This window comes from Fistularia commersonii, chromosome 4 (genome assembly GCF_037954325.1).
Source record: "Fistularia commersonii isolate RoL2024-O1a breed Wild chromosome 4, RoL_Fcom_v1.0, whole genome shotgun sequence".
NCBI lineage: Eukaryota > Metazoa > Chordata > Actinopteri > Syngnathiformes > Fistulariidae > Fistularia > Fistularia commersonii.
This window is the reverse complement of record NC_141287.1, coordinates 20,155,829-20,171,414: the sequence shown is the minus strand read 5'-3', so window position 1 is coordinate 20,171,414 and position 15,586 is coordinate 20,155,829. Positions and strand designations below refer to the sequence as shown.

The 15,586-nt window shown below is 43.8% G+C and overlaps 1 protein-coding gene across 16 annotated transcripts in view; it reads left to right on the top strand.

Moving 5' to 3' along the window:
- The first annotated feature begins 3,312 nt into the window (after positions 1–3,312).
- The window catches only part of fmnl2a (formin-like 2a), a 58,197-nt gene continuing 45,923 nt past the window's right edge, over positions 3,313–15,586 (top strand). For 6 of the 16 annotated variants that reach the window (XM_086145889.1, XM_086145883.1, XM_086145885.1 and 3 more), the window contains exon 1: positions 3,315–3,544. In XM_086145889.1, coding sequence (XP_086002015.1) covers positions 3,431–3,544 — 114 coding nt within the window. In that variant the 5' untranslated portion in view covers positions 3,315–3,430. Of the gene's footprint in view, positions 3,545–15,586 lie in introns of all 16 variants that reach the window. The other 10 variants (XM_086145892.1, XM_086145881.1, XM_086145887.1 and 7 more) reach the window with 3 other exon arrangements.

Genomic DNA, 15,586 nt, shown 5'->3' with positions numbered 1-15,586 from the left:
TTGAGTGCAGAAAGGACCATTTAAAGAAACCAAATAAACTTTTTATTATTCAGTTGAAGGCATTTTGAACTGTCAGAATACAAACAGAGCAAGATACATAGATTGCATCCTTTGAATCCCGTCTTCATTCTGACAGTGATGGTGACCATCATCTGCAGGGCCCTTGTGATGCAGCACAAAGAGAAGACACGTCATGTTATTGTCTTAAAGCCTGTTGTTGTTTATCTCATGTGCTGTTCCACTGTTAGTGCACGGAGCTGCTTGTTTCTTATTGTTTTAATATAATCAGTGTTTTCTTGGGCCCGGTCACTGACACGTGTTTGGAACAGAAAGGAGTGATTGTGTGCTTCACGTCCAGCTCCCGACATTCACGCGTCTGCCGTTTCACGGTGCAGCAAGATGTTTACACCGAACAATACTCCTAAAGTGCAATATGGTTATGTTTTTCTGTAACAGGAAAAAAAAATCTTTATAATGTTCTGTTTTCCCGAGCAGTTGTTAAAAAACACAACTGACGACAGAGGCAAACAAAAAAGTTGCATCTGATACTTACGGCACTGTAAGTGAAACAGTAAATAACGCGGTTTAATACGGCTTCATTTCATGGAATAGTCCTGACTTGATCATTTTTTTTGATAAATGTACAGAGGCATTTTCTGCTCAATAATCATCAGAGTAAGAGCAGGTAAGATGAGTTTTTTTCATAATAGTTACATTATATTATGTTTTAACAACTATGAAAATGCTAAAAGTTCATTTTAACATTGTTGAAACCAGTTCTACATACTATATGTTCATTTGTAGTAGCAGCACAAGTTCTACAACTTCCTTTCACGCAATATGCATAAAAATAATCTTAAAAGAGAACTGACGATTTGTGAAAAGTACTTTTAAAACATTCAGCAAATATTGCTCCCAGATAAATATAGCGGATAAGCAAATATATCACTTGTGGTGTCGGGTAACTTAGTTATTTCCCGTGATAAAAAGTTAGTTTAGCGATCCTGCTTTAAGTTGTATCCCACTGTTTTTTAATGAACACAACAATAAATAAACAAATAAGATGGTGAAATGTATGAACGGAATCCACAGTGCCGGGGGTTTGGGAGAGATACATCAACTTAACCTGGAGTGGGTAGAGATGTTATGAGGTCAGTCAGCTGCGGTCTGAATCCTCCAAGTGACACCCTCCCCTATTGAATCAAACCACTGTGCATCTGCAGAGACGCTGCAAGGCCTCGGGAGATCTGCGCGCTGACGTCACCGTCAGTGTGTAATGCTCTGCCCGCCCTGTCGGTAGATCACATTTCATCCCCAGGCACGTCCAACATCTTGAGAAAAAATCATATCGGTGAATGAGTGGAAACTACTTTGGCATGTTTCGATACATAAAATACTCTGGAAGTGGAATTTCCTAGTACACTACAATAAGTTCAATGACCTCATGAGGAGTAGCTGATACATCTCCTCCCTTATTATGCGGATATCAAAGTTCTACTCCCACATTTTTTACATCACAATTACGTCATTTGAATATCGGGCGTCATTTTGCGCCAAACTGGATGTTAAATCACAAGGTTTTGTTGTTAAAGCAGATGTCAAATTTTCCCCTCCGCTCACGTTCACATCATATGATGAAGTAAAAACACTATCCTTAATGCGAACAAACAAAGAGGCTCTTGAACGCGGTGGGATTTCTGGGTCATTTACGCATGAGAAATCAGGGAATGACCCAGAACTATAAACCTTGATTCCGTATTAAAATAATCAAATAGTGAAAAAAGTCATATTTGTCACCCGTTACGTGGAAGCTGTGGGGAGTTAACGCCGACCCCCGGCTCTTTCGCTTTGCTCCGGGCGAACCCTTCGCTGCAGGCCCCGATAAGGATCTGAATAACCCAAAAAAAAAATAGAAATCAAACACTGAGAAGGACTCAAAGGACTGAAATTAAACCGACTGTCATTTGAACCCTTTTAGAAAGGCCAACTAACCGTTGGCTCCTCTACTCAATTTGCTATTTGGATTTAATCATGCAAGCAGGCGACGGGACTTTTTGAGCGGGGCGAAGTGACATCCCCGCCCGCCGGGGGGGTCGGGGTATTTCAACCGGGCGAGAGGTGGTTTTACCAGCTGTGGTTTATTGACTGCAGCTGCTTATTAACAATTTACTTTGGATTAAAAAGAAAAATTTGATTTCATGTGAATGGCAAAACTGTCTGGTAGGCTGTTTCGCGGCCGCAGAGCCGCAGCTTTGGCCGAGGACGCACCCGCTACGGTTTGAGGCAGATCTGGTCCAACGCTCAATGTCATTTCGTGATTTCCGGAATGACAAAAATCCAGAGGAGGATTCCCTAAAACCTGCAGGAAGTCCACGATAAGTTGTAAGACACGTTGCGTCAAGTTGTTCCTCCATTACCTTTGCACCTTGACCTGCACTGGGGGTCGCCGGAGCCGATCCCAGCTGCCAAGCGAGATTCACCTGTTGCCAATCAGTCCCACGGACGAGCGCGCAACCGTTCACGCTCTCATTCACGCATCTGTGCAATTTCTGGGTCCCCGTTGAACCGACCGGATGTTTTTAGCCTTTGGGAGGAAACTTTGGACCGTCTTGCCGTGTGTTTTGCATCATTTACTGTAACTATTTGACTGCATGAAGGGGGGAAAACTACAAATGGCGCAGGATGGAAACAAACAATTCAACCCAGGGGCCCGCAAGAGTGAAGGTAGAGGAGATGTTCACTGTATAGTTCCCAATGTGGGGGCCCCTAAGGGCAAGGGGGGGGGGGGGGGTCACCCTGTACTCGGACAATGGACTCAAAGTACCATAATGCAATACAGACAGGAGGGGGGGGAAAAAAATGATCTCCTTGGCTACGGCTTCTGGAGCTACGCCCCGAGACGAGGTGGGAGGCTTGCAGATGAAAGGGCTTCATTGTCGGGGAGGGATGAGAGTGAGTGTGCGGACTCCCTCCTCCTCCTCCTCCTCTTCTTCCTCCTCCTCTCCCTGCGCAGCGGCGGAGGGATCAGCCGAGCCGAGCACTTTACTACCAAACATTCACTACCGTGAATCATGCGCGTCGTCATTCCTGCAGACTGGGAGTGGAGCCGCAATTGTGCAACATACGGATAACGGAGCTCCGCGTGGGTCCCCCGGCGACTTTTTCCCCACGCCTTCCGCCGAGAAACATGCCCGGCCGACGGCTCTCCTCCTCGGACCTCTGCCGCCGCCGACGCCGCCGCCGCCCGGACCCTCCGCGCCACAGCGCCGCCGTTTAATGTGGAACCGCTGATATAGAAAGAGAAAGAAACCTGTGGACGGAGAGTTTTTCTTTCTTTCTTTTTTTTTTTTTTTTTTTACATTTTTTTTTTCATTCGGGAGCGGGACGAGGCTCCGGGAAAAAGTTAAGTTTGCGCGGCGGAGGTGCCACCATGGGGAACGCGGGGAGCATGGAGCAGCACCCGGACCTCAGGGGCCACAACATGCCCCTCAAACTCCCCATGCCGGAGCCGGGGGAGCTGGAGGAGAGATTCGCCCTCGTCCTGGTGAGAAAATCTTTTCTAAAGAAAAAACCAAATGTTTCCCATACTCTTTGTCCCACTCCAGCCCTTCCTGTGTCCGGGTGTCCCGGGACGGGGCCAGCTGTGGAGGTCGGACCCCCGTGTGGCCCTTTGTTGGCCAGGGGGAGGGTGGCGGCGGCGGCGGCCCTCCCCCTACGGCTTTATCGATATATTTTCCACTCCTGAAAACTTTTAACGATTGGCTATCATATTCCCGAATCCCAATCTTGCTTCACACACCTGCAGCTTTTTCTCTTATCCATGCCTCCTTTTTTTTTATTCTGTTGCAACTCCACGGGTGTCCGTGGATCTGCGGCCCCACCCCCACCAGGAACATCTGTCACGTTATAAAGTGACCGACATGTCATTTGTTGTCACCTGGGGCGGAACGGTGCAGCGTGGGGTGTCTGAAAGGGAGTACCCCGACCCGCCCCTGCAGCAGATCCAGGACCCCCCCCCCTCCTCTGGGAGGAACCCCGAGGAGAGGGAAGCTGACCCCGCTGGAAAGCAGCTGGGGGTGCAGAACATGGAGCTCCTTGTCTGTTAGACTAGAAGGTGGAATGTTGGAGCACATTTGAAGGGATTAGAGCTTCCAGCCGCTCCTGAGGCAGGTGGCAAAGTTGGCTTTCCGGGTGAGGTGTTGACTTGCACGGCAGCCAAAGCTGGAGGAATTTGACCCCGGACACGAGATGGCAAAGCTGGTCTTTGGAGACGAGCGACATTTTTAACTTTTCCATTTTTGCGCGTTTTGTTTTTCTTCTTAAATGTCGGTACAATCAGAGGATGGAGCAGATGTGCATGTTAAATCACGATGTGGTCAAAGAAGGGCCAGCACATAGATCATGTAAAATGAATATCCAGATTCTTTGGGGTCTGTTTTTGATATTGAAAGCCGTATCAGAATCAGAACTACTTTATTGAATCCGGAGGAAAATTTTGTGATCCCAGATGCTCCATGCAGAAAGAAATAAAATAAATGTAAGATGAGATTAACAGAAATAAATTGAACAGATCATCAAATATAATTGGTACAAGGGTTTTAGATGAATAAGTTACAAGAGCAAAATACAGCCAGATGGATTTTTAGAAGATATAATATGACCGGGTAAATGTTCCGCTTTTACCTGACAGTTGTGAACAAACTACCAACCCCCCCTCTAGACTTTAAAATGATTATAAGATTCACTTAAATGTGCAAAAAAAAAAAAAAAAAATCACCTAAATTGTAAAGGGAAAAAAAAGTGAAAACCAACGAAAAATTGCTTTCATGTTTTTTTTTTTTTTTTTTTTTTGCTAAAAAAATCAGACAAAAATGAACTTGCAATCAAGTGCTTTTGAAAACAGTTTCGCCCGGTAAGACGTCTAGAGTCAGAAAGTCCCTTTTCATATTCCAGATAAAATTGCGACGCCCTCAGCTGACAAATAGGAGGGGAGCTTTTTAAGGGCCGGCTCGTGGTGACGTCCTCCCTGCTGTCACCATGAAGCCTCATCTCTTGATAAGGCCAGATGCCTGGAGCTGGAAGCTCCCGAACATTAAAAATATTCAGCTCGGTAAGAAGCGTGTGGAGCGCTGGTGGAGGCAGTGCCCGGCCGCTGAGGCTCCATTGATTGCCTGAGTGAGTGGCATTATGTCACGCTGATGACCTCACTTCACTTTGAATAGCAGATGATTAGGATAATACAAAGTCTCCTTAACCCTCCTCGCGTACGATAAATCTAAAATTAAGAGCAGTTGGCCGCTGCTCCGTTATCCTTTCACCTCATCCATTGTGCAATGATTAATCTGATTTGTTGGGTAATTTTGTTACTTGGTCGGTCAATTTATTGTTTAACAGCTCAATATATCTTGGCTGTTGGCTCCCGTTCACGCCGTCTCACAGGTTCAGGTCTTTACCTGGGTCGCCGAGGTGCGGCGTTTCCATTTTGAAAGTTTTGCGATGTGAAAACGCATCGAGACGCTCGCTTCGGTAAACCCCCTTCAGCAGCTTTATTAAGGATGCGGTGCACATTTGAATTTTCGGGCGCATCCCTGAAAAACCTCAACAAGCAGATGGCTGGTTAGGGATGTAAAGTTGCGTGAGGTAACTTGCAAAGGCCAATTCTTTGCTGCACAGCTAAAGTAAGTAGTCAGCGCAGGAGAAAATAAGCAAGAAAAGAGCAAAATATACATTATGTGGCACATTTTAAAGTTACGATGTGGTGCGCCGATTGCAAATATAGTAACGCGTATGGATTAGCGCCTCCCCGGAAATTGAGTTTTCGGCAATCTATTCATATTTATTTGTTATGAGGCCCGTACCGGTTTTAGAAGTGGTCGATCAGACGTCGATGCGCGTTGTCACTTCAGGGAATTAAACTTTTCTTTTCCACAGTTTTGCTGATAGAAACTGCTTCTCCAACTCCTGCTTCTTTTTCCCTTTTTATAATATGGCAAATATCCATGTATCTTCAGTATATAATTGTTTTAATTGTCATCTGTGCAGAAACCTTAATGAACATTAATGGGAAATATTCCTGAAGATCCCCTGAGAATGAAACAAAACAAAGAATAGCTTTTAAGAAAAGGAGCCCGATAAAGGCTTTCCATTTGATTCGTACGTGTTGGTCCTAAAGTGTTCAGTCAGAATAGTGTTTCTCTAAAAACAACGTAGGACGTTCTTCTAGTACATCTATTCGTATTGTTTTTGTCAAAGTGAGTTGGTTGTATGTGTTTGTATATTATGTTAGTTGGAAAGTTTCAAGAAAATAGCTTCTCTGTAATCCGCCTTAACTTGCAGTTCACATATGGAATGCTATAAAAAAAAAATAGTTTGCATGATCTACAACTTGAGTTTTACTTCTTCCTGTCAAACACAGCGATCTATCTTTGTATGATCGCAGAAGCATTTCCTGGAGAAAAAAAAAACAAAAAAAAAAAAGTAGCCAGCTGATTCTGCAGTTTCTTCTAAATGAAAAGCTCCCATTGAAGTCTCTGTCTCACGAATCCCCAGAGCCAAGGGCTGATCTTCAAAATAGACTTAGGCTAATTGTAATGCAAGGCCTCTGCCGTGATAAGAGACACTTATTCACATGTGACCTTGGTTGCGAGGAGGGACGTCATTTAAAACCGAATATTCCCGGTTTAAGATACCGAAGGACGGAAGCCGTGCGGGCGTAAAGACCCCTACTTTGTAAGCGAATGTGAACGTTTCGGGTCTAAGTTGGTGCGCGAGCTTGCGCGTCCCTTGTGGTCGTCATGGTATCTGTAACATACGGTCATTACTCTGGAAAAAAAAAACAACTCTCTCGATGACCTCTGGAGCATTCGGCGTCGAGCGGAACCGAACGGCCGCTCGCGTCGGCATCCCGGCGGATCGATTCACGCGTTATTGCGGAATCGATCCGGTTTTATCATTTAGCCGGCCATTAGATCATGTAAACAAACTGCTCGGCGTGGCCCTTCTATCCGTGACCGTGTAACCGCACACTGTGTGAAAGCATGTGAAATGAATACCGTCAATCTTATGATCTGCTCCGTGCGCCTCACACCGAAGCACAGATGACTCCGTGCAGCAGGAATGCAGCCCGGGCCTCACGTGCGCGCCTCTGCCTTGGCCGAATTAAATTTCACCTACATATATTCACCGTCAGACATTAGCTGGATTTCTGCCGACAAGTTCGCGGCCATTACTCGTTTAAATGCCATATGGGGGGGACTAGAGGCTTAGCCGGTGTTGTCGCTGCACTTCCCAGTAGTCTGGCCAGATTAAATCTAAGCTGCTTTGTTTAAAGGCTGCTGAAGCAACACGAACTGTTATTTGTGCCGCGAGACCTCGCGTCTGAAATCTACGCCACCGATTAATCACTTGAGTAGCCGTCATATTCGACCGAATGTCACATTCATCACAGCGACGCAGCCGATCTCGGGCGGATTTTAATCGGGAAAGTGGTAAATTCGACGTTACGCAAATCAATATTGTGAAATGAACACTGGGTATTATGGTGGAAAAAGTGCCAGTGTTATCAAATGTCCAAGACTGAAGTATGATTTGCGGTAAATAAAAGGTGTTGCTGGTGTTATACACACACACACACACACACACACACCAAATTGTATTTGCTTAAGAGCAAAACCATTTGGCAGAGCCTTATTCTGCTACAACGTTCTGGTTTGTAATGCAATATCGTATCAATGTTTCGACAGCAAGTGGCAATCTTTTACATGATGTTCATACTACTCTAATACCGCTCACAATGTTTAATTAAACTTTTGGATTAAATTACATTGGGTGCAGCGTCCTATAAGGATATAATTGGCTGATAATATAAAATGCAACAAGTTAGCATGTATCTAGAATCACATTAATATTAAATCAGAAATTGTTTAGATATTACATCATATGGTTTGAAAACATTATTTGAAACGTTTGCTCTCTGAAAAGTCGTAATGTTAATTCTACATAGCATTATTCCGTATTTTCTTGCCCCATAGACCCGATGGAGAAAACACTTTCACTAAGTTAAGCAATGACTTAACAAATAACCCAAACTGGAAATGACAGATGGTTGTCAAACCATCCGGTTAAATAAGAATCCCAGCATCGCTATATTTCTTCGATTTTTGTCAATCTTAAAGTTTCAGAAGCCAGCGCGACGCTGTTGCTAGCCGCTTGGCCCAAAAATAGCGGTTTATGCTAGCGGCCACTGTCAATGTTTAGCAACGAAACAGTTTACAACTCTGCTACTTTTAATGTTTCATCTGTTTGTATGCAATTCTGTTTCTTCCTGATTTATTTGTGTTCTGTCAAGTGTAGTTTGTTTGCTGTAATGGAGGTAAAGCGTGTAACTTAACGACTGATGTATGATAAGCAAGGAAGTTATCAAGCTAGCGATAACATAAACGTACTCAATGGGGATACATAGTTTTCTCTTTTCACTCCTGGCTTTAGTTTTCTAGAGGGCCAAATGTTTCTGTCCGTCGGGCAGCTGTTTACGGTAGTCCAAGCCTGCCGTATATTAACAGAGCCGAGCAGCTAAACTGTGAACGGTTTCTTCAGCAGTTGCTGAAGACCAAACAAACCTGGAACAAAGTAAACACTTAACTTCTGCCCTCAGGTATCCGCGTTTACAGCTCCCGATTATCGCTATCGAGCTCTGCCATCTCCTGTGAATGTAAGCAGAAATTAAGTTGCGTGTTTTTTTTGTTAAATCATTAACCGTAAGGATTTTTCTCAATGAGCCGCTTCTTTTTATTACCGTACCGCAATTCATTAATTCTAAACCGGCATGAATTTGAGTAGAACTGCTAGCGCGTCGTCTGTTTTTCCCACTGTTACCAACTCCTGTGTGAAGGCGGTGACTCACCGATCCATGACATTTTGCCAAAGGACCCAGGAAGTGACTAAGCTAACCGTGCTAGTTTTGCAATGTTGACTCTTCTTCATTAAAAAGCACAACAATAGGTATTGTCTGCGGAGCGTAGGGCGAACACTGGCCGAATCCCGTGCAGCAGGCCGGGGGAACAGAGCAGCTCTTTTATTCCGCGGCGGGCCCAAGACAGAGCCTGGCACCGGACCCGGACCCGGCGGGCCGCGAGAGGCCATCCCACAGACCCGTATGTGTGCGGACATGTATGCTCGCTTCACCCCGGGACGCTCGGCCGCCAATTAGCCGTAAAAGAGCCGAGCGTGAACCGCCCCGGAGGCTTCTGGCCTTCGCTGCCTCTCGGACCCGACGGGAGTTGGTACGTCGTCGCCCTCGATCCCCTCCGAGAATCCGCCACCTGCGGGGGCAACATGTCGCCCCCGCACCTAAAGCGAAAACGCGGAGGCGTCTCGCCGGCCTGGCAGCGGGTCATCGATTATGTAAGAACAAATCTCTTGGCTGTGCAGCCGCTGTTGAGCTGAAACCACCAGGCCTCCATTCAGTATTGTTCCCCTCAGTTCTGTTTTGACATTTGCACATTCGGGGTGCTTTGGTTCTTGTTGGTCTGCGTGGGTGGCTGGAGGTGGAAGGAGCGCCGACCACGGGAAATTATACCGATATTCAATGCTAGCTATGACTTTTTGAGGGTTTTGATTCTGTCTGTGTGTGTCATTTGAATGCAGACTTAATAGGAGGCGCATTTTTTTTTTTTTTTTTTTTTTTGGCAGCTATGTATATATGGTAAATGCTGTAATCTTCCACTTAAAAAATTTGTATAGTTTCTTTTCCAACAAATGAAAATTACTAGACACTGATGACAATTTCATTTTAAAAGTGGCATTAATGGGACTTTTTTTTTTTTTCTTTTCCTGGAATTGAATAGCTAAACGTAGCAATCAGAATGAAATTGAAAATCTCCTTTTTTTCGCAATTTTTTGTAGTTACTCTGTTCTTCCTACCTAACTGGTCGGCCCCCTGGTAGATGAACGCTTTTACCTCCGTTACGCCTGATGAAGTAATATTGATTTGGCTGCAAGGTTTGATCAAATCTTGCTTAATTGCCCAGCTTTAGCTTGTAGTTCTGTGAGTGTGTGTCTATTTGTCTAATGGCCATGGATATACTCGCTGTGAGGCTCACGATGATGAGCAAAGTAGAATCCTGTCTTTTTTCCTGCTCGTTTCAGCCGCTGGTCGGTGTCGTCCAGCGAAACGAGCCAAAGTTCTGACAAAAGAAGTGCGAGTCGCTTCTCTGCAGAGGTGTGTTGTGGTCGGGATCCGTCCCGGCTCTCGTGGCCAAAGCGCCGCTCAAGAGTGGGCTTTGGGTTTCATTTAATCTTTTTTTTAAAACCACTGGATGGCCGTTGTATCGAGCTAAATTGGAAGCAAAGTTTAGAAAATCCTTCGAGTCTGGGTGTCAGTCTGACCGATCTGCGGCGTGTTTCGGCTGCGGGGTCGATATTATCTTGTGACATTGATGTTATTGTTCAGCCTTGAGCAGCTATTTATGAAAAACTACAATTGTTTTCTGCTTGAATTTTTCAAAGTCAGCTTTATTGTCAATTTCTCTGCATGTGCTGGATATACAGAGGAATCAAAGATGTTTCTCACCATCCCACGGTGTCATGATATGAAGAAAATAATAATAGTAATCTGTTACATTGAACTATGAAGTATAAAGTGCACGCAGATGCAGAATGCTTTGCGGCATGAAAGAGTGGCAGCAGAGTTTCTTTTTTGGTGTTTTTTTAGCTACTAAATGACTCAAGGCCTATTGGTTGACATTTAAAAGCCATAAGCACATATCCTGCATGTATTTCATCTTTTTACAACTTCGGACAATAGCTGCATGTCCTGTTTTCTCCTCCAAATGCAACATACATTAATCCCTCTTATCACTTCTAATCTTGTATTATTATTATTGAAAGGTCTCTGCAGTTTATTTTAAGGTTGCCTTGTTATTTTTTTTTAACCTTTTTTTTTCCCTCTCCTTTTTTTGTGGGACATATGCTTGCTTTTGATGCAGGCAGAGTAACAAGTTGCCAGGATTAACATCTGGAGAGCAGAATGGGAGGTCCCGTTGCATATGAATGTACTTTGGTGCTTTTCTTTGCCACGGTTTGATGCAGGCCCCCGTCTGCAGACAATGCCCCCGTCTTTTGTTTTTAGGTCTGACTAGACACAAGATGTGCTTCTACCGCTGCAATCTGAAACCCATCTAGACTTGAGACAACAGTCACTCACTGTTTGCCGGCATAATTGGTCAATTTTCAAACTCAAAATTTGAATGATTTGCAAACAAGTGAATTACTAATGGCTCCAATCTGTTTCTTTCAGTTCATCACAGCTGGGCATACAGCAATTTATTTATACTCGGAATGACCACATTTTTTTATTTTTTTTTTTTCATTTATTTTTATTTCATTGCTATATATATATATATATTTACATTCAGAAGGACTACATTTTTTTATTTTTATTTGAATGATATATATATATATATATATATATATATATATATATATATATATATATATATATATATATACACTCTCAGAATGAATACATTTTTTTTAATTTTTTTTAATTTTTATTTTAATGCTAGATATATGAAAAAAGAAAATACCTTAAACACAGAATGCACAGTTTCAAAATCCAGCAAGAGAAAGCTTATCTTTTTTGAATGCTCGCATTTAGTTAGCCACCCTCTTACGTTCTTCCAAGCCTCCAAGAAAAGTTTTGTTAATTTGTTTTGAGGTTGTTCTGAAGAGACTTCAGAGGAGACCACAGAAAAAAAGTCAGTTGACTGCTGTGGCTGCATCCCATTCTATTTACCATGACAAAATTTCATGCAACATCGAAAACCCTCTCATAACAGCGAAGGCTGATCTAAAGGTTGGGAAAAAAAAGAATCCAAAAAAAGCAATAGGATACAATTTTAAAAGGACACTGTAACTAGGGTGTTTATGTGTGGTTGCACATGTAGCGATGCTGTGATTAATAGAAGACAAGGATTAAAAGCTTGGAGGGATTATGCTTAGCAGCGGCAGTAAATTAGTCGGCCTTCTTCGATGAGCTCAAAGATTCAAGTGTTTGTCGCAGTCATTGCTTCTTCCACCCACCGCCACCTCTGAATTGACACTGATCCACGTCAGGGAAATGGATCTTTGCGCGGAGGTGTTTCTTTTTCACTCATTACGTAAGCAATTTCATGAAAACCAATGTTTCCATTTTTCTTTCTTTTCTTTTTTGGGGAAAAAAACGCTGCAGTTAGACTCATGTTTGCGCTTTAGACCGACAACTCTTCTGATTCATATTCTTTGCGTTTTGGAACAAGAACGCGGGCTCAGCCTCAGTCCCCTCACTTTCGCAACCCAACATCTGGCCTGGCCTCCTATCCTCTGTTCATGTAACACTTGTTTTATTTGGAAAACTTCCTGCTGCTCTAAACCGTGATGTTTCCGGTATTTGGATAATATCTAGCGTGGAACCCCTCGTAATCGTGCCAAAGGTAATTTTTTACCGACCATGCGAACGCGGCGTTTGTCGTCGTGCGCTGCAAAGCGAAGTGGGTAACGTTTTGTTAGCAAACTATTCAAAATACATTAAGAAAAAGCAACCTTGGCCACCCTTGTGCACGGGGGGGGGGGGAAGTCAAATCCAAGTCCTCCCACTCACAGCTGCTGCATTCTCTGTATACCACGGTTTATTTCACTGTCATTAGCCTTATATTGTGTTGCACGTCCGTGGCGAGGCTTTCTCCGTGAACTCGGCTGGGAAAGTGGCGTGATGACAGTTGAGATGGCGGGGCGACACCGGCGACGGCGGAGACGGTCGCTCACAAAGCACCGCTCCGTGATGGTCACAGTAAAGTTTATAAGTCATTACGAAGTTCCCAGTTGCCAGAAAGATAAGGATATGAAAAGCTAGAATCCTCATTTAACTTATCCCTCCTATATATTGTATTCAAATAAAATGATCTGTTTGATTTGAACAGTATGTGCTGTTCGTGGTGGTTCTTTTCCCCAACCTTACAGTGCATTAAAAATGTGCACGGGGCAAAACTAGAATGCAGACATTTGAACTTGCCATTTGGTCAGAGCAGGCATTCCAGCGAACAGCTTCACAAATATAAACACTGCGGTCCTGATGAAGTGGGCCGCTGAGCCGTGACAGGGGGTCCCGGGGATTACGCAGCTAATCTGAGGACAGACAGGGGACACCTGTGCCCCCGCAGACCATCGAGGATTACCGCCGCACGCTGCGCTAATGAAGGGCGGACAGCCCGTGGGCGGCACGCGTCTCGAGGCGGTCCCGCTGCTTTCACCTCCAAGTCGGCCGGCGCCGCTCACAACCCCCTCGCTTTTCTTATATTTCAGATGTTTTCGGAACTGTGGGAGAAATATGTTTATGTTTAAGGCCGCTGTGCATTCTGTCACGTACTGATGTGAGGCGTCATTCTGGCGCTTTAACCCTCGGCGGAACTCTGCGAATGTCTCAAACACACAACACCCAGGTGACTAATGAAGCAGTGGAGTCATTTCCAGAGTATTGAGCAATATGCAAGACTTTGTTATGGCTGTTTTGTTTTTTTTTTTTTTTTTTTTTTTTTCTTATACGTGAAGTAGAAGGTTTCATGTGGTGGCATGCAGTGAGCACTATGTCATAATCCAGCTGTTTTGGTGATTTGTAAAAAGTTTACGCCGTACCTACTCGGTGGGTTTTTCGGAGACGCTAAATAAGGCACAAAATGTGGGCGTGTCTCGGATCGCAGTCCCCCTTAATAAATCACGTATTACGTCTTGCAGTTATGTACACAGAGGAGGATAACAGACCGAAGGCATGGGCTTATGTGCTTGAGTCAGTTTCAGTTTAGCGATGTTTCCAATCACCGAAATGCTCTCAGGACTGTGTATTAGTGTCGCCATGGCAACATGTTTATCTAAGCAGACTATAATGTGAGTACGAGAACCGAGAGGTTCGACCGTGCTTTTGTTTGGTCCATAAAATACACATTTAACTGCATTTGGCCCCAACCGGTGCATTTGTGGCATTCATTAGTGCTTTCAGAACATCCCATTTGTACTTTTTAAGTTTTTAATCCCAGAGTTGCACTTCGCCACAACACAAAATTCACAGGATGAGCTCATGAAAACAGCGACCAGAAATCCCCCGTATCCCTCTCGGCGTGTGCTTTTAATAATTTCTGCACTCACACGCCCACTTTAAGATCAAATATGATTCATCGATATAATCAAGTATTTAAGAAGACATATTTCGCTGCCGGTGAAGATTTAACGAACCCAATCCAGAACTTGATTTACCTCTGATTTCTGCACAGAGAGAAGAATCCTGTCTCAGTGACGCCTGAGCTGTGTGGAAAAACAAATCATTCAATATTTTTCTCAATGTAGAGATGTAAGCGTGTACTTAATTGCTGTTTACAAGTAAGTCATCATTTTAATTTGTGGTGTTTTCTCAGTTTTCAAAACAACCGTATTACGAGATAATTTGCAAAGGGGTTTAACTAAATAAGCCAAATCCAAACCACACTTTGATTTCTAGATAACGGTCTAGTGCTGGATGTTGACTGTAAAATTGTCCATCACAATGTGCACTGTACACAGCTACAATATGAGATTGTTGTTTTGCTTTTTTGTTTTACTTGCTTAGCCATCGTCTTAACAGCGTCCTTTCAATGTCAAATCAACCATTAAATGCATTCATCAGTTCCTCTTGGGTTTAGCCGTCAACATCTAACATTAAAACCCAAACCAAAAGATGTTTAATCCCATTTGTGGGGAGAAACACTGGAGGTTTTTTCAGCAGTAGTCATCTTAACCGTCTCCTATTTCTGCATTTGGAAAATGAGATGGGCGTTCTGTCATATGAAAAGTTTACCACAGAGCTGATCCTCTTTGTATGTTTTGATGTTTTGAAAAGGGGAAAACACGAGTTTTTAAAAAAAAAAAAAAAAAAAGAAAAAAAAAAACCCTTCTGCCGTTGCTGTTTTGGATTTAAAAAGGAGCCTTTAAAAAAAAAAAAAAAAAAAAAAGAGAAAGGAAAAAAAAACAGGCTCAAATTTGACTCGTGTCATGTCAGCAATGAAGTCACCGACTAAAGCGAGCAGGGTGGAGAGCGCTGGCAGAGTGTGTTTCCCCCGACACACACCTACTTAGGCAGGATATTAAATTTTATACTCTGTGCCATTCAAATGGATAACCTCATGGTTTGGTCAGCTCTTCACAGAAATACCAAACAGAATCAGGCCTGTCATGTGGGCTGTGCTTTCTTTCCCTTTTTTCTTGTTTGCGTTACTGTGCCGGCTGTGCCCCCGCAGACCTCCTGGGAGATCCTGAGTAGTTGGTGGGCTTTAAGCCAGCTGTCCTATTTTTACCCCTTTTTATGACTCAAGCCGCTTAATGAGAAAATACAGACAGATATTTCCTCGCTGTATCTCCTGGCCTGAAGGCCCGGGGACGAGCGGAATATAAATTGATAGGAGTTGGGGTTGAGCCTAAACTTTGGGTTGCTGTAATTACATGGAGTCACTTGATGGGTCTCGTATGGTGAGCTCGTGTGTGTGTGTGTGATCGGCATGAAGACTACCCTGATGTGATTTAGAGT